The 21,113-nt window shown below is 31.1% G+C and overlaps 1 protein-coding gene and 1 long non-coding RNA gene across 2 annotated transcripts; one reads left to right on the top strand and one right to left on the bottom strand.

Annotated features, from left to right (window-relative positions):
• Nucleotides 1–38: 38 nt before the first annotated feature.
• LOC111703584 (uncharacterized) lies at nt 39–18,039 on the bottom strand. Its single transcript, XM_023475571.1, has 15 exons — nt 18,017–18,039; nt 16,688–16,798; nt 14,756–14,824; nt 14,597–14,690; nt 13,035–13,145; nt 9,878–9,907; nt 7,355–7,418; nt 6,903–6,949; nt 6,544–6,637; nt 5,678–5,715; nt 5,108–5,165; nt 2,324–2,519; nt 1,988–2,067; nt 1,627–1,676; nt 39–1,158 (listed from the first exon to the last, which is right to left on the bottom strand). Exons 1-15 carry the CDS (start codon nt 18,037–18,039, stop codon nt 1,045–1,047), a joined length of 1,179 nt encoding a protein of 392 aa, XP_023331339.1. The 3' UTR covers nt 39–1,044.
• A 1,279-nt stretch (nt 18,040–19,318) lies between these two features.
• Nucleotides 19,319–20,247, top strand: LOC111703583 (uncharacterized). Its single transcript, XR_002765633.1, has 3 exons — nt 19,319–19,386; nt 19,615–19,653; nt 20,163–20,247. It is a non-coding gene; the product is annotated as an uncharacterized LOC111703583 (long non-coding RNA).
• Nucleotides 20,248–21,113: the final 866 nt, after the last annotated feature.

The following is a 21,113-nucleotide window of genomic DNA, read 5'->3' as shown; positions in this document are numbered from 1 at the left end:
TAGAATCTGCAAAAAAATTTTTAGGATTTCTCAAACTTTGAATTGATGAATTTGGCAGAACCACGGGAATGTTCTTAGTTTGTTTTGAAAATTTCCAGTTTAGTGGATTCCTATTGACTTCTGTATTTTCCAGACAAAATTGATAAAACTGCTGACTTGAAAGTTCTAAATCTCTTATTTATTGATAAAGAAGCTGATTTTTTTTTACCACAAACTATAATTTTAAAATTCCTATATCTTTGAAACCTGATGGTGTAAATACACATGGTCTACGACACAGTGTTGCAAAGATAAATATAAAATAGATAAAAAATTAGAGTTTGTGAAAAAAAACACATTTCCTTTGTTTCAATTTTATAACATGATAAAGGAAAACCCAGAGAGAGAAGCCCAAAGGAGTTATGCGCAGTCGGTGTATTACAGTCTCTGAGAGCCAATCTTCTATTTTAACTGTGAACATTTTCTCTTTGTATACATTAAAAAACAAAAAAAAATTTTGGATTTTCAAAATTCGAATTTTGACTGAGGCAAAAATTCAAAATTTTGATCATCTATAAATCTTCCCTGGGAACATGTGAGGTATCATAAAAAATGTGGGCCGTTTTGACGTTTATTGAACACAAACAAACAAACATCCACCCAGACAAGCATAGTATATTTTTTAATTACTTCATTTTATTTTTGTACTTTTAAAATTTAGTTAGTACGTCATGTTAGGTACTGCCGCTACGACTTCATTTATCCCCCCCTAAACGCCCGATTGACAACGGTACCCTGGAAATATTTGACTGAAAAGAATGAGGAAGATGTCGTCTTCTTTTCTTTCTGGGAGAAATATCCTTCTTTTTCTTTGCTGCATAATCCCGAAATCATTTATATTTAGATAAAAAACCATTTGTGCTTATGTATAGTTTCAAATGTTGTAAATCCTACATTTATGTGAACTGTCCCTTTAATTGTGACCTGTCTACACCTCAAATTATGTGCACTGTCCTTTTAATTGTGACCTGTCTACACTTGAAATTATGTGCACTGTCCCTTTAATTACGACCTGTCTACACTTGAAATTATGTGCACTGTCCCTTTAATTACGACCTGTCTACACTCTGTGTTTAAAACTGTAACAAAACCATTCTTGAGCCAAGGTCCAACCAGGGCCTAAATTATCAAATAAAATTATAAAAATCATCTAAAATAAGAATGTGATGGAAAGAAGTTGATTACTTATTTCAAAACCATTCTTCTAATCACCATATCTTTGCATCCTGATTTCATAGACCTAATTGATTGTTCAAACCGAAATTCTGTGAGATCTAAAAATCAGAAAGCAAAGACTTTAGTATTTATTTATTCATACAGAAAACTTGAAGTTTACAATTTTGTCCAAAAACATCAAAGTTAGAAAATGATATAGAAAGGGGTACACGTTTCATCACCGAATATATTTCATTAATATAATTTACAAAATTATATTTCAATATCAAATAGTTTTAAACTAAGATTAAATAAAGCTATCTTAGCCTTGCATTTTCTATAAAATTCTAATGAACATATTTCTTAAAAAAGAAGAAAAAAATTATTAAAAAAATAAGTGAATTCAGCAATATTTTCTAAAGAAATTCTTACTTTTGCAGGAGCATACGCCATATCCTTGTGCAGCGAATTTTGATAATAACCTTGAATATTATAATGTCATCTTTGAATTATATTATCAACACTATAGCGTGAAGAAAGATATATATAACATAAATATTCATATATCGTCTGTTATATATGACATCTCATACGAGATGGCAAGAGGAAACTCTTTAAAAATCAGTTAGAAATATGATTCAAACAAAAAAAAAAATTATTTTTTTGGAAACAGACATTGCACAAATTGTCGAAGGGAAGTTTTAAAAAATTGAAAATTAATTAATTAATTTAAATATTTGTCCTTTCATCTCTTGTCCAGATACGAGAACAATCCCTTGAACAAAATAATCACCGATCATATCTTTGATAATGTCTTCATCAATATGAGCTAAAGCATCAAAAGTATCCAGTAGAACCTCGCTGATAAAAGACCTGAAGAAAATGTAACAAAATTTAATTTTCTTATTCTTATATCTTAACAACCTGATGGTGTAGACCTTTGCTATTTAAAACTAGCAGAGTTCATAATTTGAAATACCAAAGTTCTTCAACATCAGGTTGGACAGATAACAAAGGATTAGAAGTTTAAGAGTTTGCAAAGATTGATCAGTTCCTTTACAACTAAATAATTTTCTTTAACTAAATTTCAAATATTTAGATTTTTTTATGTTTATACTAAATAATTAACCTGGAGGGGTAAAATGTTTGCAAAAAAAGAAGATATCTTGTAATCAGAATTCTCTCTGGAGGTTGATGAAAGATGGCAGAACTTTCTTTTTTCATTTCAACATCTTTCTTTTTCTCTTGAGAGTGAAAGTGATTTTCTACAAAAGGTACAACCCAGGCACATTTCCCTTTCTGAGATTGTCCTGTCAGTTTTCCAGCTAAAATAAAAATAACTAAAATGAAGCTTATAGAGACTTTCTTTGTACTTTCAAGTGATCTTCCGTTTAAAAAATGTCAGATTCAGAATGGTAGCCTTTAAACCTTAATATGATCAATATTGTGAATAAAGCAAGTGTTCAAATCTGACAATTTTCTCCAATTTTCTCCAATTTTCTGGTGCAGAAATGCCCAACTCACTTTCTTAAACAGCCACAATCACAAATAATCAATTTTCAAAAGGATAAATCTTTCATTGATCACTTAAAATTAAGTATAATACAGCAAGATGAAGAGCGCAGTAGTTTTTATTTCAAAAGATTTTTAGAAGAAGAAGAAAACAAATCTAGGAAATTAATCCCTAGTTTGCTGTTTCATGAATATTTAGTTTAAAAAAAGAAAGATTTATATATTTCTTAAAATATACTCGAATGAATGCTGAACAAATGTTGAAAATTAAGTTGCATTGTATAAAAGTTTCATCAAAATAAGGAAAATGGAAATAAGGTAATAAACTCTTAATTTGCCGCTTAATACCATTGTGCCAAATTTGATTCTTCTTCTATAACATAGATCCAGGCTGCTTTGAAAAGTTGTATTAATTTTCAAGACCGGATCAACTTTGAAGTGTCAACACACCTTGGCCTTTAATTTTACCTCAATACCGCATTTAGATTTTTTGTAGCTCTAGATATGTACATTTTAAAACTATACAGAATTTTTTTTTAACTTCAGTATTTATCAAGTAACTGGCATAATTCTCATAGATATTTTTCGCAGGAGCTTGCAACCTTTGAATTGCTGTAAGGGTTTACCAAAATAAAGGAATGCTGTATATCCTCAAATTCGAAAGTTGTCAGAGTGAATATTGAGATTCTGTAAACTTTGTTAAACATTCTATTCTTAACTCTATTCCTGCTAGGGGGGGGGGTCAATTTGACCCCCCCCCTAGTTTTTTACATAACTCAAAAAGTATTGGTCTAAGGGTGTTGAAATTTTCTGACTTTTCTTGAATACCCTTAGCCCTCCCATTAAGTCTAAAACCGGGCTTTTATACTAACTGCCTGAGTCATCAGGCACACTGCCTGAATGACTAATTTTTCCTGTAACAAACTAAATCTTGGTCTTGACCCACTTTCAGATGTTAGATTTTGATAACTTATAGCTCTTTCGAAAGCCACTAACATAAGGAAACGGATTGCGCAAGTTTTGCAAAGAAAGTTTTTTGCAGATTAAGTAGAGCATAAGAGCTTTCCAATTATGTATCATTTGTCATATTTGGATATTAAACATGGAATTTAGAGGGGGAGGGGTGTCAAAATGACCACCCCCTCCCAGCGTGTATTGGTTTTCAAGTACCCCAGCAGGGATAGGGTTAAAATACGGCGGAATAAGCAAAACTAATAACAGAGTTTCTAGGCTAATATATACATCTAACAAAAATATGATAAATGTACAGGGTTTTTGGTGTTCTTAAGTGCATCTAGTGCTAGTGCATGGAGGTTCACTTAAAATCTCGCTTAGCGTCCCTAAAAGTCTAATTTTTTGTAATTTATTGTAATTTTTCTTCATGAGTGGCTTGCTAATTTTTGCAACAAAAAGAAAAAAAAAGTTCTCGCTTTTGCTAATTCTTTTATTTGTAAGCATGATGAGTACCTTTTTATTTAGTTTAGTATCAGATTTATCAGTTTATGATAATACTGATAATTCTGTTATCCTGTATACTCTTTTATCTTCATCATGCTATTCAGAATAAATTACTTCAAATATATTTTATAAAACATGAATATCTTTTTGCATAATTTAGGGGTAAAGACTTCATTGGAACTTGTTTTAACGTAAAAATAAAACCCTTCATGAAAATTCCGTGGGTCATTTTTTGTAATAGAATTTAAGTAATCAAGATTGTTTGCACTGTACAGTATACAGTGTATAGTGTACAGTGTACAGTATACAGTGTACAGTGTACAGTGCAGTATACAGTGTACAATGCAGTATACAGTGTACAGTATACAGTGTACAGTGTACAGTGTACAGTATACAGTGTACAGTGTACAGCGCAGTATACAATGTACAGTGTACAGTGTACAGTGTACAGTGTACAGTGTACAGTATACAGTGTATAGTGTACAGTGTACAGTATACAGTGCACAGTATACAGTGTACAGTGTACAGTATACAGTGTACAGTATACAGTGTACAGTGTACAGTGTACAGTGCAGTATACAGTGTACAGTGTACAGCGTACAGTGTACAGTGTACAGTGTACATTGTACAGTGTACAGTGTACAGTGTACATTATACAGTGTACAGTGTACAGTATACAGTGTACAGTGTACAGTGTACAGTGTACAGTGCACATGTCTTGACCAAGAAATATATAGTTCCTTGGTCTTGACTAGCACAGAGCCGACAAATTAAGAGAGTATTCTTAACCGAGTTAACCGAACCTCAAGTTTTTTCTTTTTGGGGTTCTTGGTTTCTGCAAAACCGCCTGGCCCCATTATTGTACGTGTATTGTTTATTATAAACTTTCTCTGATTCGAATTTTATCATTTTGAAATCTATTTGAACCACTGTTTCATCAAACCTTTCAATAAAAGTTTGATTTGAAGCTCCATTTCCAATTTCTCTGATGCGTTTAAATCCTGTAAGTAAACAGCAGCACATTGTTTATTTCTTTAAAGGAGAGATTAAAGTTTGCAGCAGCATATTAATGTCCCTCCGGTGGAGGCCTTCGGAGGTAAATTCACTTATGCGGAGGGGTTAAAAGTTTTAATTCAATCAATCGGAGGGACTAATAGACCCTCAAAACACTAATTACCCCATCGGAGGGATGCTAATTTACACATGGGAAACCAATTACTTCCTCCAAATTACCATCGGATACGGAGACCATGTGTCTCCTTCGATCTTAAGTAATTTATACGGCCACATGACAACCAATGAAGTTAAAAATGCAATTAAATTAAAATTGTCAATGCCTTAGCTGAAAATAATTTACTCCACTGCACTAAAGGGAATCTAATATGCTGCTGAACTTTAATTTCTTTTAAAACTGAATAATTCAAATAAAAAGTCAATAACTGTTTTTGTTTAAATCTAAAAAATTGCCAAAATTGTCAAATTCAGACATTTATAAAATCAATGTTTTTGTTTCCTGGGAACTAGATTTTAAGATTTCCCTGATGATGGTTTCTGTAAGGATTAGGATTAAGATTAAAATCGGATGTTTTAGTGTGGATATCGTTAATATTGAACGCTTGATCTCCAATTCCGGTATGGGCACTTTCAAATTTGAGAATCAATGACTGATCCTTAAACTAATTATCATTAAAAAATGAAATTTAGCTGTAGATCTGCTTAAGCTGAAGATCCAAAGCTTTATCCAAAGTTTACAACAAAAAAGTTCTGACTTCTGGAAATTTACTTTTTGACATAATTGTGTTCCAAGTTTCCAATATTTGTAAAGGATAGTCGAAATTTGAGTTTGTGGCAAAAACTCAGATCCTCTTGAAAATTACCTTCTATACTCTTGAAAGGAGAAAAAATACAAATAATAACATTGACTTCTAAAAAAATGACGCCCCGCATTTTTGCAACTGAGCTTTTTTCTTTTTAATTTGCCACTAGTGGAAGGAATTCTGGAAGTTTTGCGGCGCAAATGTCATTTCGTTTGGCTCAAGTGGCCGAGCATAGAGATTTTAACTCCTTTCCCTTTAAAAACCTGCAAAAACAGTTTTTATCTTTTAATAAATTTGTGAGAAATCACTGAACTACCCAACACCGGTTCAACTACTTATCTAGTGCTGAAAGGATTAGATCCTGGATCATCGATTCAAAGTTCAAGTAAAAGATTCGTGGTTGAAATGCCTCTACATATAGTTCAACGATTTTTGCAATTTATTAAATTAGGTCTCAGACAGAAAAAAATATCTCCTTAAAAATTTCTCAGAAAAAGTTATAAAATTTGAGATTATTATAAAAATATAAAAATCATTTATTTTTATAATCAATTAATCCTTCCTTGCATTGTAGAGAATTCAAGGAAAGCGGAACCAGTTTGGGAAAATCTTGCTGAACGATCAATCTGGTGATTTTCGAGGAGCAAATCCCACAGCTTTGCTCAACACATTGTCCAGGTGTTTCAGATATTTTTATACAATAAATCAAGACATAGAAATTTAGTCTTTGCCACATACTATAACGACGTAGACCTCAGATTGTTCTATGAACAATGTTAGATCAAATAATCTAAGTTTAAAATGTTAAAGTTTTACACCATCAGATGACAAAGATAGGGATTAGAGTTTGTGGCAAAGACTCAATTCCTTTTATTATTATTTGATTTTGTTCTCGCGGAAAAAATGTTTTCTAAAACTTTCCTGTGTTCGTAGTATTGGGGGAAAAGGTAGACATCGGAATTTGAAGCCTACAATTTTTAAATACAAGATTTAATTTGACATGTTAATAAAATTTGCAAGTGGGACTTTTTTAAAAGATTTCGTCTCCTTCAGGGACGGAAATTAAGCTAATCTTTCTTTAATTAGATTTTGGTTGACATAACTATAAGTAAGTTATGTTAAATCAATATTTCTCTCAAATAGGAAGACATTATAGACACATCTTTGCAGTCTTTTACCCTTTTCATTGAATAAACTCTAGCAGACATAATAATATTATTGCTTTTGAAATTAGGTATTACAATGCTAATTCATAACAAAGACGATATCGAATTCGTCACTGAATTCCCATGTTTTTTTGGGACACCCTGTATATATTCCCATGTTTATTGGGACACCCTGTCTGCAATGTTTATTAGATTGTATATTTTTACCTGTAATCAAATCAATAAGATGATGAGATGGTAGATTGAGCTCATTTGCTTTACAAATTAAAAACTAATAATTAGAACAAAAATTAATATAGTTTAACCTAGAACTTGGGACTTAGGAGACATCGAAGAATTTGTAAAATGTCGTCTTGACATTTTTTCAATGGGTTTATACTATTATACAGGGTGTCCCACGAAACATGACAGTTGGTGAATAGTTTAAAATGGGATCTTCCATAATTTGATAAGTTGTTTGATAGTAAAAAGACTATGGTAAATTTGATTTCACAGTAAAATATATTTGAGTTAAATTCAGGTTTTTAAGAAATAAACTGCAAAAGTCTTAAATATCTAATATAGTATTTGGAAGAAGGCATTCTAAACTATTCACCAACTGTCATGTTTTGTGGGACACCCTGTGCGAAAACCTCGGCAATTTTAAAAATAAATAGATACTCAATAATTATCTTCGCTCATATATATTTGTTTGTATATATGGATATATGAGGGAACGTATAAAATGCCTTTTTTACTACGAAATGTGCACCCTTCAGAAGGTGGGTGGTGAGGATAGTAAAGGTCGGAGAATCTGAATGGCAACTACCCTGACTATAACCCCAACTACCTTCAGTTTTTAAAGAGACCCCATCCCCACTCTGTGATTATTCTTTGCGCATGTTAAATGATTCTCATTAAATCAATTGTTTTAAGCTTGTTTTAACACTTTCCGACTTTTACTAACCTCACCACCAACCTTCTGAAAAAAAACATTTTATTCATACAGACCTGTTGGTGCCCGGGGAGAATAAGATAAATTTCAACATTTTTTTTTCAAAAATAATTTTTTTTTCTAAATTCAATAAAAAAAACAATGGGCAACGCCGGGCACTTCAGCAGGTTCTGTAACAAAGAATAACTTTTCTCATTTAAATACACTTTGAAAATATGCTAAAACCTTTTATTCATCATGTTTAATGATATTTGATAATGCATAAATTATTCTTAAATTGAAAAGTTTTCCTCTAAATTTAATTCAACTACTTTTAAAACAAAATTTGAATTAACATTATCTAACAGATAGTCCAAATATTGCGAAAATGGCAATGTCCGATGTAAAACAATGTCCTTGAAACCTTTATTTGATTAAAATGTCGAATATCAGGGGCGTACTAGAGGTTTAGCCTAGGGGTTGAACTTTCAACAATTAAAGGGAGTGACCGGCTATGTAAGGTAGTTGAACTGAGTATGCAGTGTTGTGGAACACTTCTTTCGAATTCATTTGAGACATATTAAACTTTTAAATATCTGTAAATCCTGAGTTAGAGCGCAAATTCGACGTTCAAAACTCTTACTTTGGGGGTGGATAAAATGTAGAAAAAATTCTACAATAAACTACAGACGTCATGTATAGGAACATGTTGAGAAAATAAAAAAATTAATCTTATCATCAAAAATAAGTAATCTTTTTAACTTTTTAACGCACATTTTTGAAAGTTTGATCATTCATTAACCTTCCCTGGGGACACGTGAGGTCCCACACCAAATTTGGGCCCGATCGGTTCAGCCCTTTTGACGTTTATTGGATACAAACAAACAGACAGACAGACAAACGAAGTTTATATATAGATTAGGTCTCGGGGGGCATTTTAGGGGGTACACAGGGTTCCAGTTGAGGGGGGTCCTAGAGGGGGCCTAGGGGGCATGTCTAAGGGGTACACAGGGTTATTCCTCCCCCAGTACGCTCCTGAATATAATGCAATAGAAAATACAAAAAGTTTTCATTTAACGGGTGTAAGTTGGTTCCAAAAACTAGGGGTTTCAGCGAAATGAGGAAATCAATTCCCTATTTTTTTTCGCCGAAAATTTAGCATTTTGGCATTCCCTTAGTAGAAAAAAATTCTAAAATATATGGTTTTATTCTTAAAATTTCGAGTTAATCTGTTACGAAGAAAAGTACATGAAAAATAAACCAAAAACGAAGAAGGTGCAATGGTCCTTCCCCCTGGGATATCTAGAAAGATGACAATTACCCTGTGATAATTGAAGGACTGCAGTATAGTTTTGGTAAATTATATTGACCACAATATTTTTATTAAACTTTTGTATTATTGCAAATATCTTACTAAAACTTTCTTAAAACTGCAATTTAGTCAAGTGTTTATAATATTGCTTCATATCGACTTAAATATGCCAAGGTAAAAACTAAAAATATTTCAAAATTGCGATTTTTTTTCGGGTTTCGCAAAAATTTTGCACTTTTTTCACGAAACTGATTAATGTGAAATTTTGCGAAAAAAGCAAAAATTATTGCAATTTTTCACGAAATTATCGTATTTCCTTTTTTATACGAAATTCCGTATGGTTTTTGCCTCCAAAATTTCTTTTCGCGACAAAGTCACAAAACGCAAAAGTTTAAGAATTACGAAAGGAAATTTTCGCTTAATTTTACAATTTTTCGCGAATGTTTTTGTTTGATGAAACCCAAATTTATTGTGTGTTATGGGATAGTGAAATCTTTTTATGCACCTGGATATGTTTGTTATTTTCCTCCTTGCGCTTTTATTCAAAATATCAAAAAAATGTTTAAACTGTAGATTTTTAAAATATCAAAAAATGTTTAAACTGTAGATTTTTAAAATATCAAAAAATGTTTAAACTTTAGAATATTTAAAACATCAAAAAATGTTTAAACTGTAGAATATTTAAAATATCTAATAAATGAATAAATGAATAAATGAATAAATGAATAAATGAATAAATGAATAAATGAATAAATGAATAAATGAATAAAAATAAATGAATAAATGAATAAATGAATTGAATAAATGAATAAATAAATAAATGAATAAATGAAAAAATTAAAAAATGAATAAATGAATAAATGAATAAGTAAACTAACGCATAAATGAATAAATAAAGAGATGAAAAAGTAAATAAATGAATGAATGAAAAAATAAATAAATGAATAAACGAAAAAGTGGATAAACACATAAATGAAGAAATGAAGAAATAGATAATTAACAAATGAATATCTGAATGAATGATTAAATTATTAAATGAGGGGATGAATAAATGAATAAATGAATAAATAAATGAATATATGAATAATTGAATAAATGATTAAACGAATAAATGAATAAATGAATAAATGAATAAATGAGTAAATGAATAAATGAAAAAAGTAATAAATGAATACATGAAAGGATGAAGAAATGAAGAAATGAATAGATGTGTAAATGGATAAATTTTTAACTTTAATAATTTATTTTGGTTAAGGGGTGTGGATACAAGCTCACATATACAAATAAAACGATTAATCAATAAATCAATTTCCAGTTTATTATCAAGGTCTTTCTATTATTTAGTTTTGCTCAAGATCGATTAAAAGTTATATACCTCAACATTTTGTGTTGCGCCTTTGTTTTAAAAACTTGACGATGGGTAACCCTATAAACCATTATAACCCTATTCCGTATCTGTTTGTACAGGAGCCCGGAGAGCTCTTGATTTCTTGCGCTGAGGCTCTCCTCGCCTTCCATCAGAGATTCAATGTTCTTGGGGAAGGCAGACTTGTGGGATAGCAAGAAAGTCATCATACCTTGAGTTCTCTTAATCTCGTTATTTGCAATTTGTAAATCGCCATCAGTGGCGACTCCGAAGAGTGATGAGAAAAAAGTAGATCTTCTTGCTCGTTCGTTTTGTCACACTGAAGATAGTTAATCTTCTGTTTAAGAATACAACCGTGTTTCTTATATTGATATTTATTTGTTTTAGGGAGAGTTTGAATAAAGAATACATAAGAATATATAAAATATTACATCAACCAATGAAGTTCGAGTTTTTTCTTGTGATTTCGGTAGGATTCAAATTCAAGTGATTTTTGCTTTTCAGTATTAATATATATAAAGTTGTAATCTCTGTTTGTCTGTCTGTCGGTGTATTGCATTGTCTGGACATTTTCTGTATCTCCTGCAGCACTAAGTGGACACCCCGCGCTATCTGGATATAAACATAGCGCTGCCAAGGCAGTTTTCTCAAGTGCTGACAAAGTTCGCACACTGAAAGCTAATGAATTTTTTCGTTCGATAAAACATCTATCTATCTAATTATCTATCAATCTATCTTTCAATCTTCCTGTTGATCTATCTCCATAATCTTTCTTTCAAGGCAGTTTTCTCAAGTGCTGACAAAGTTCGCACAGAGAAAGACAATGAATTTTTTCGTTCGATAAAACATCTATCTATCTAATTATCTATCAATCTATCTTTCAATCTTCCTGTTGATCTATCTCCATAATCTTTCTTCGTATCTATTTATCAATCTATTTATCTACTTATCTATCAATCTATCTATCTATTATACTTTCATTATGACAGAAATTATAAAATATAATAAACTGATAATGTTTTAAATATACTATTACAATATCTAGTGTGATAAATATTAGTATACTTAAAACAAAATTATACTTTGAAGTATTATTCTACCAAATATACATTTAATACATTTTGTGAATGAATAATGAATAATGAATGGAAGACGCAGTTACAAAAGTTATAATATGTTTGTCATAAATATGTTTTTTATAAATACATTTGTCATAATACGATTTTTATAAACTACATTTTTCATAAATTACAAAAGTCGTAGATAACACAAGTCATAAGTTCCATTTGTCATAAATACGTTTTTTATAGTACACAAATCATACATTTTTCATAATTTATCCCATTTTAATTTTTAACATGTTTAAGAAAGTAAAAAATCCGGAATTTTTTAAAATCAAATCTGCTTAACTATCTTTTCTCAGAAATTGCATGCATGAACATGGATCGTCTTGTCAGATTTGAGAAAACATCAACAACAACAACAACAACAACAACAAGGTAAAATACTGTTTATGTTCCAGTAAGAGCTGCAACAAAAGGACTGTTACCCGAAAATCGACTGGAAATCTGGTATGTGACTCTTTCATCTTGTACCCCAGGATGATTATCTAAAGGCCTAGCCAGTGAACTTGTTAAGTCGGACAAATAGCCAATCTTGTATTACAAATATAATGTAAAAATACTTGAAAATATAACAGAAATAATATGAAAATATGATTATGTCTGATTACTTTACTATGAAAATCATATTTATGACAAAGGAAAATTATGACTTTTGTAATTTATGACTTATGAACTTTATGAAGAATGTAATTTATGACTTTTGTAATTATGACAAACGTATTATGAAAAACATATTTATGACAAAAGTATTATGACTTTTTTACTGCGCCGAATGGAAGGATGAATACGTAAATAATCGCACAAATTAATAAATAAGTAAGTAAATAAATGAATAAATGAATAAGAGATAGCTAAGTAAATAAATTAATGAATTGATAAATAAATCAATGAAAAGTTAAATAAGTATATAAACACATAAATGAATAAATGAATAAATGAGTAAATGAATACATGAATAAATGAATAAATGAATAAATGAATAAATGAATAAATGAATAAATGAATAAATGAATAAATGAATAAATGAATAAATGAATAAATGAATAAATGAATAAATGAATAAATGAATAAATAAATTAATGAATAAATGAATAAATTAACAAATAAACAAATGAATAATTAAATGAATGAATGAATAAATAAATAAATAAATAAATGAATAATGAATATTCCTGATGCTGAAAAATCTTGTGAAAAACTTGTCTCTGGCTCTGCATCAGCAGTTCCAACAGCTTAGGGTCACCCTGACCTGATGCTGCCACAAGCTGTTCATCAACAACCTCCTGAACACCAACCACAACATACTAAGCTAGTGTGGTGGGTCAAATATATGTCGGGTAATTTAAAGTTTGGCCGTGCCATCATAGTCCGGTTTCAATTCAAAATCCTCTGTGCAACACTGTTAAATGTCTATCTGTATTTATTTCCGTAAAATATCTTTATGTTTCTATCAATATAGAAAAATCTTTAAAGGGAGTGAAAGAGTAATGTCAAGTGACCCTACATCCAAAGATGTCAATGCCCGATTTACAACAGTTTTTTGAAACCTGTATCTGATGTATAATGTGGAAGATAGTGTCGTTTTTTTCTTGGGTTAAAAGTGTTTGATTCTGCATATTTAATATGGTTTTCTGGGCTCCAGTTCAAAGGTTAGAATTACAAAATTAAGGTAGAATGACAAAAGGTAGAAGATCACAAGGTAAAACATACAAAAGGTAGAATTAAGGAAGGTAGAAAGTTTAAAAGGTAGAATTTTACAATTTCAATGTTTCATCATTTTGGGTTAAAGTTGGTTAAGACAATTTCTTGGCTGTGGCCTCTAAAATATTGAATAATATGCTGTATCTCACCTAATTTTGGGGGCCGAACGTTGCGGTCTTGCAACTGAATAATGTTTTGTCTCTCACCTTCTTTTGGGTTAGGTTAGGTGAAGCCAAGTTATGGGCCGAGGGCCGCGACTAGAACAGGCTATTACAAAAAATTGCTAAATAAGAAGAGTGAAAAAGTCAGCTAAACTCAACATGTAAGATTTAAGAGGCCACAGCGCTCGGCGCCCTAGCCCATCCTAGCCGTAGTGTTCGGCCTAGAAATTATCTTCACCTTCCTTATCCCAACATAATTTAACATTTTGTAGTAGTCGACAATTTGTAGCAGTCAAAAAAATTTTTAAGGTGACTAACCGCTGGCGCTCCATTCTGAATTCAAGCAAGAAATGCAGTTTTATGATTTTTTCCATAAAGTTCCGCGGATTTTCCTGCAAAAATTGGAAAACTTTCTTGAATCTTAAAAACTGGAAAATTCTACCTTTTGTCATTTTACCTTTTAACTCAAGGGGTGAAACTAAGCGAGGGATGGAAATGAACAAGAGGCGGAACTGAACAAGGGGAGGAAGAGGAACTGATCAAAGAGCGAAACTGATCAAGGGATGGAACTGATCAAAAGGTGAAACGGATCAAGGTGTGTAATTCATAAAAAAGGAAAACTGGCCAAGGAGTGGAAACTTTTCAAGGGGGAACAAAACAATGTGGAGAACTGATCAAGGGGCCTGATCAATGATCTTGGAGGTGCCCTTGATCAAGGGATGAAACTGATTCAGGGTGGAACTGATCAAGGGGCCTGATCAATGCACTTGATCAAGGGATGAAACTGATTCAGGGTGGAGCTGATCAAGGGTTGAAACTAATCAAAAAGCAAACAACAATTACACTTCCACAATGTCTTCTAAACATAATACCTGTAGGTGTTCTAATGTCTGAATATTCGGTTTTTCCTTTTTACTCCAACTTTCATCGGAAATCTTCAAATTATCTTCATTTGGGTAAATGTACCTAGACAAGAAGTAAAGAGAAATATTGCTGTCTCATTTATATTTATTATTATTTCTATAACTCACGTTTTGATGAATTCCTCTCCAAGAATTGTTTCCATACTTTCAGCATTCTTTGCAGATTCAAAATTAGGTCTAAAAATTAATTGAATGGTAAAAAGAACGTTTAAAGTTTTAAACATGAATTATTTGTAAAAAAAGATAGTTGACTCTTCAATGCTTAAAATATATTCCATCATCAAATCGTTCTGAATAGGACTGGACTTTATAACATAAAGAAAAATTTACAAAAGACGATTATTTAGAAAATTAAAATTGTCATGATGAAACTGGATTTGGTGACTTGAAAAAAAACACACAAAAAGCAAGAAACAAAATATACGCCAAATTGGGTTCTAAAGATCCATATAAGGCAAAAATAAATTTTGTGATACAAGATTTGGCAAAGTTCCTTAAAAATTCGTTTTGATCCCTGGATTAAATAAAAGCAAATAGATTGTAGTTTTTCACGCATATTTAGTTGATATATAAATATGTTTTGTAAAAGGGTTTTAACTTTAATAATCTATTTTAATTAAATTTTACAATAATTTTGAATTTCAATAAGATATCAGATGGAAACATTTTGAGACTTGTTTTTCATTTTTCTTCTTGATCGTCCATTCCTCGTCCATCCTTCAATCATACTTTGGCATTTTGTAGAGGGTTAGAAGTGACATTTTACAAAAATAATTTTTCACTTTATTAAAGTTGTTTAGATTTGCAATACCCATTACCCCATTCCAAACCAGTAGAAAGTATTGTGAGTTTAAAGCTTGCAAAATTTTATTGTTTATTTGATAAAAATGACGCGCGGCATAAGGCACCAATATTTTGGAATCAGGTAATTACCGCTATAATTGAATGAATGATAGATGATAAATTTACATTGTGTAAACCGCCAAAATATTTCTATGGACAAGTTTTCGGAAATGAAGTCCTACATTTTGGCACTTAAAAGTCCTGTGGAAAAAAGTTCTTAAAAAATAAGTTTTTGGAAATAAAGTCCTACCACTTTGAGACTTTATTTTTTAGGACTTTTTTCTGGTTCCAGTATGATTTTATTAAAAAAAAACGTCCTCGTAAAAAGTTCTATTTTAGTAGAAAATGCATGGGAACTATAGGATGTTTACAACCATGCAAAAAAGGGGGGATTGATACAGAAACACCCTTGGCAGCCACCATATTATTTTAGGAAAAAAAGTCACAGGAATCTAAAACTGAGGACTTTATTTCCAGTGAATTTTTGTCCTAGGACTTAAGAAAATTGGAACTTTTTTACTAAAGTTTTTATTTCCAGGTTTTTTTTCCAACAACTTTTTTCTGGTGATTTTTTTTACAGAGAATCGTACATTGTACACTGCACACTTCGTTGTGCATTGTGTTTATTGTACAGCTAGTGTACAATGTCATTTGTATATTGTATACTGTACATACTACAGTGTACACTGCATTTTATTTATTGTAAAGTATAATTCATTGTGTTTATTGTACAATGAACCGTGTACCAGTCCACTGTAATTTGTATATTGTATACTGTACAGTGTACACTGCATTGTATTTATTGTAAAGTATAATTCATCGTGTTTATTGTACAATGAACCATATACCACTGTAATTTGTATATTGTATACTGTACAGTGTATACTGTATATTGTATACTGTACAGTGTATACTGTATAGTGTATATTGCACACTGGCCAATCTATTTTGACTGTTGCATGTGCAGTGTACATTGTACAGTGTACACAGTAGACTGTTTTTATGTATTATACACAGAAGCGTAGTCACGGAGGTGAGGGGGTGCTATGGGTTTTTCAGGCCCTAACGGGTGTTCTTTCCCTGTTGAGACCCCTTTCTGCAAAGAACACATTTTTTTTAAGCCCTCCTGTTTACTTAACAATGTTTTTATTTACTGCATAACCGTGTCTATTGTAAACTTGGCAGTGTACAAATTACCTAAGCAATTGACCAAGTTGTGTACATATATTATGCAGAAGACGACTTGTTCCAGGATCTGAATTAAAACTCATTGCACAGCGTTGAGCCCATTCTTCCTCCTCAAGCCAGCTTAAAAGGATTGTTTAGATATTTAGGAAAGTATGGGAGCTACCATTAACAGTAAAAAAAGCTTTTTAACCATTTATTTGAAACCGATGAAATTGCAAAAAAAAATTAATTTCATATATTTGCAACTTTTTGCTCGGATTTTCTCTAAATAGAAAATATCGGGTACAATACATATTCCAGAGTTGACATGCATAAAGAACAGCTCCGAAATAAGTATTAATATTTTGTTCAAGCATTATCGACAAGGGCGCACACAGAAATAGATCTAGAGGGGTGCTAGGGTGCTATCCCCCCTGTGGACGCCCATGATAATCGATAAAAACTCCCGACCTCCCCCCTCCCCATGCTATGTCTGTAATAAATATCGGGTAACACAATATTCTTTAAACCTGAACTAGGTTATACATTATTAACTATCTACATTTATAAACTACTAAGTGAAACCTATTATTCATTTGAACTCCGTTTCAATTGAAAATGTTGCATGATCAGTTTAATCATGGGATATATATAATGATGTACATCTTAATTGCACCTATTATAACTGTGCTGTAAATACGTAACATGCCTGTCTTAATCATGTGATATAGATAACGACGCAGGAATTGTAATTTCGTCTATCAACTTTAACTTGTAACATATAAACCTCAAAAACATTAACTGATATAGAGACACCGATTTGATTGCTGCCGAGTGAGTAATTTGGTTCTCCTTGAAAAATGCGAGCTGAGATCGCCATAGAGAATAGAATATATATTAGAGGGGAATTTACTAGAAAAAAGTGTAAAACGGCCATTTTGTTGTACTAATGACGATGTTGCGGTGCGAATGTGCAACCTCTAAAAAGGTTAAAATTAACAGATCGAGACTAAAACAGTGGATTTTAAACTTACACAATATAGTTTATTTAAGATGAATAATTTGTCTGTTTTAAAATATATTTTTATTCTCTGACGAGCAAGCTGCTAAATTGTCTTTTTATTTAGCTGAAAGCTCATCAACCGAAATAGAAAGTAAATAAAAATACTTGAAATTGTGCTGAACCCTCTCAATTCACTTTCACACAAAAATAAAAATCTGTCCAATCCAAACGATTTATTTCGGACAGTACTAAACTTTTAAAATTCTATGAAGAAATTCCTCTTCTAAATGCCCCCCCCCTTTAGGGAAAGAGGGAGGGGGTACGTGCTCCAACCCCCCCTTCCAAATTAATTTTACCTTGTCTCTTCAAGGTTGGTCATCTTTATTCGACTAAATTATTTTCAATCTAATCATAGAAAGTTTAAAAACAAATGCGTTGAATACGGAACCTTTCAAAAAATATTTTGACACATCAAAAAAAACTATTGAGAAGTGGTTGCTTGGTTGCTTCTTGAAACCACATAATCTTTTAAGTTTCTTCTTATCTTTTTTACCTCTTCTCCAATAATCGATATTTTTGTTAAAAACATATTAATTATTTATAAAATAGTTCACTTCTGACCGGAATAGACAATGAAAATATATACATAGCTACCGGGGAATCAATATTTAAAATTCTCATTTACTATCTAGTATCTACAAAAATAAACTATTTTTGATTTTTTAAAAGTTGAGGCGATTTTCTCTTGTTTTAAATCTTAAAATGAACTTTATACATTTATCCTAAATTATTTTTATTGTTAAAGATTTATTCACACACAAAGCATGTCAAACTAAAGTAGAAAGTTCCATTAATAACTCTTTTAATTGAAGAGCTATATAGAAGAACAAAAATGTTTTGAATTTTTTATGTGTAATCGGACATATTTGAAAATGAAAACCTGAGGAGCTATCCCAAGCTATCCCTTCAAGCCTGAATACCACATATTACATCAAGTTGATTTCATCCTGACATTTAAGTTGCCATGACAAGTTGACATGCAATATTCTACTTCTATCTATCTATCTATCTATCTATCTATCTATCTATCTATCTATCTATCTATCTATCTATCTATCTATCTATCTATCTATCTATCTATCTATTTATCTATCTATCTGTTATTCTTTTTAAAGTTTAACCATCAGTTGAATCCAGATCTACACGCTATCTATCTGAGAGGAGTAAATTCTCTCCAAATAAATATTTATCCTAGAAATGTGAAAGCAAAACACTGCTTCGTGAAAAGCATGCCGCAAATAAGAATTATCTGTTCTTTTCAAGATTTTTAAGTTATTCATTTATAACTTTTATAATATTTGCGATTAGTTCTTTTCAATAAAAAATGTTTATTTATACGTTAAGTAGTACATTTTGTGTAGCATTTTACAATAGTTCACGATTTAGAAATGTTTGTTTAAACGTAGACGTAGACTAAATTTAGAGTGACCCTCTTTTAAAAAAAAAGAATGGTCTGTCGGATTCACAATTGAAAATCGATTTTAAAACTTTACAATTTTGATTAAGTCATGTATGCAAACAAAACTATTGAACTATTGAAGGGAGTGTTCGTGAAAAATAAAAGTGAGATTTTCCAATCAATTTCTGTTTATTTTTTCAGAATATTTAATAACATGACATGATGACGGAGATGACAAGACTACATAAAATAGAACTAGAATTTTAGGTAAGAATTTTTTTGCTTTTTTGCATTCTTAGATGTTAAAATTTGCGCCTCCCCTATCCTCCCCCCCATCCCATTTTACATTTTACATTTACATTTTACACCTTATATTTTATATTTTAATTTACGTTTCATCTTTAAATTTTATTTTACGTTTTACATTTTACATTTTTCATTTTACATTTTACATTTTACATTTTACATTTTACATTTTACATTTTTACATTCCAGACAGTTTGATGGAAAACTTCTACATTAGGAAGTAACAAGGTACAAATCTTTTTATTAAATATATATTTTTTTAACTTACAACTTTAGACTGAGAAAAAGCATTTGAGAATTTTTATTGTGAACGTAATTTCAAGAGACTATCCATTGAAAAAGTGGCATGTCCGATTGATAGCGGTACCCTTAACAGCTTAGCCTGATAAAAAATTAAATGGGTATCTATGCTTTTGTTTTTGAAAACTAGTTGTTTTCATTTGTGGTTTCTCTTTAAAGCTGACTTGCGTATTTTTTGCTTGAGAACATTTTGCAGAATTATTCACTTTTCGAGCTTTATTAATCAGATTATGGTTTCAAGGCTACTGTTGTGAATTGGGCATCTATCCTCTTTAGAATTAGGGTCACTTTAAAATTATAACGATAGTGTTATCAAAGTCAAAACTAGGCCGACATGTTAAAGTCAGGCCGGTACATGCCGCGAGTACAAGGTGTTGGTCCGGTTCGAATTTAAATTGACTCTAGTTCACCGTGTATAGATCTTCCTTGTTGGTTAGGAATCAAGATGGTTCAGAAGCTGAAGGGAATGGGATGTGGAGAGAGACTTATTTGTTTCACACTTTTTATCTGCCTAGCAGTCGCTGTAAGTAAAAACAAAATTGAAATAAAAATATCTTAAAAAAACAAAAAAGAGAGAAAAAATACAAATGCAGTGATAACCAGAAATCTACTTTCAGATTCAATCTATTACTCCTAAAAGTCCAATGAGCTTAGGATACAGCAATTGTGCAGTATAAACAGACCCATGAACTAAATTAGTGTCTAGTTGCTTTGTAGCAACATCAAAATTGCTATAATGTCGTATTATTAATCCATTTTTTTCTGTTTATCACTGTATGATTGATAGATGCATTGCCGCACTAGAAAGTTCAATCACTGGAACTCATTTTTTAATCTATATTTTTAAACCATTACAGGGCAACCACGTAGGGTATTAAATTATCAATTAATTTTTAGAAATATAGTTTTTTGGAGCTTTAAGAAACTCAATTTTGAGATCAAATTTTGCACTTGAATGACTCATAAAAAAGGCATTATTTTTTTTAAATTTTTAATCCAAACAATGTTTTGGTATTTTTAAAAATGTATTTAAGAATGAACTAGCTGGAGTGCCCAGCATTGCCCAGGTTTATATTAACATTCATTTATTTATTCATCCTTAGTCATAGTTACTTACTCCGTTTACCCACGCTTGGTATTAAATCATGATATCAGCGTTGCCCGTGGAATTTCAAAATTGTCACACCAATGTACCCATGGGTTTACTCAAAAATGTCCGACACTTTCGAATCAGCTGTTTTGCCAGTAGATATTTCTATTTCATTACACATTTTTTTCTTCTAAATTTTTGTTATGTCTTCTAACTGGGGTGTTCTGGGCAATGTACAGTTAACGGTGAAAGCTGTTAATTTTTATACCTAACCCAACCTGAACCTAAATACATAGAA

The sequence above is a fragment of the Eurytemora carolleeae genome, unplaced genomic scaffold (assembly GCF_000591075.1).
Source record: "Eurytemora carolleeae unplaced genomic scaffold, Eaff_2.0 scaffold380, whole genome shotgun sequence".
Lineage (NCBI taxonomy): Eukaryota > Metazoa > Arthropoda > Copepoda > Calanoida > Temoridae > Eurytemora > Eurytemora carolleeae.
This window is presented reverse-complemented; position numbering and strand designations above follow the sequence as displayed.

Coding starts and splice junctions, on each gene's coding strand:
- LOC111703584 (XM_023475571.1), bottom strand. CDS start 18,039: ATGACCAACCTTGAAGAGACAAG. Junction 14,691..14,755: donor GGAGAGGAATTCATCAAAAC/GTGAGTTATAGA, acceptor CTTCTTGTCTAG/GTACATTTACCCAAATGAAG. Junction 1,677..1,987: donor CATTATCAAAGATATGATCG/GTGATTATTTTG, acceptor ATAATATTCAAG/GTTATTATCAAAATTCGCTG.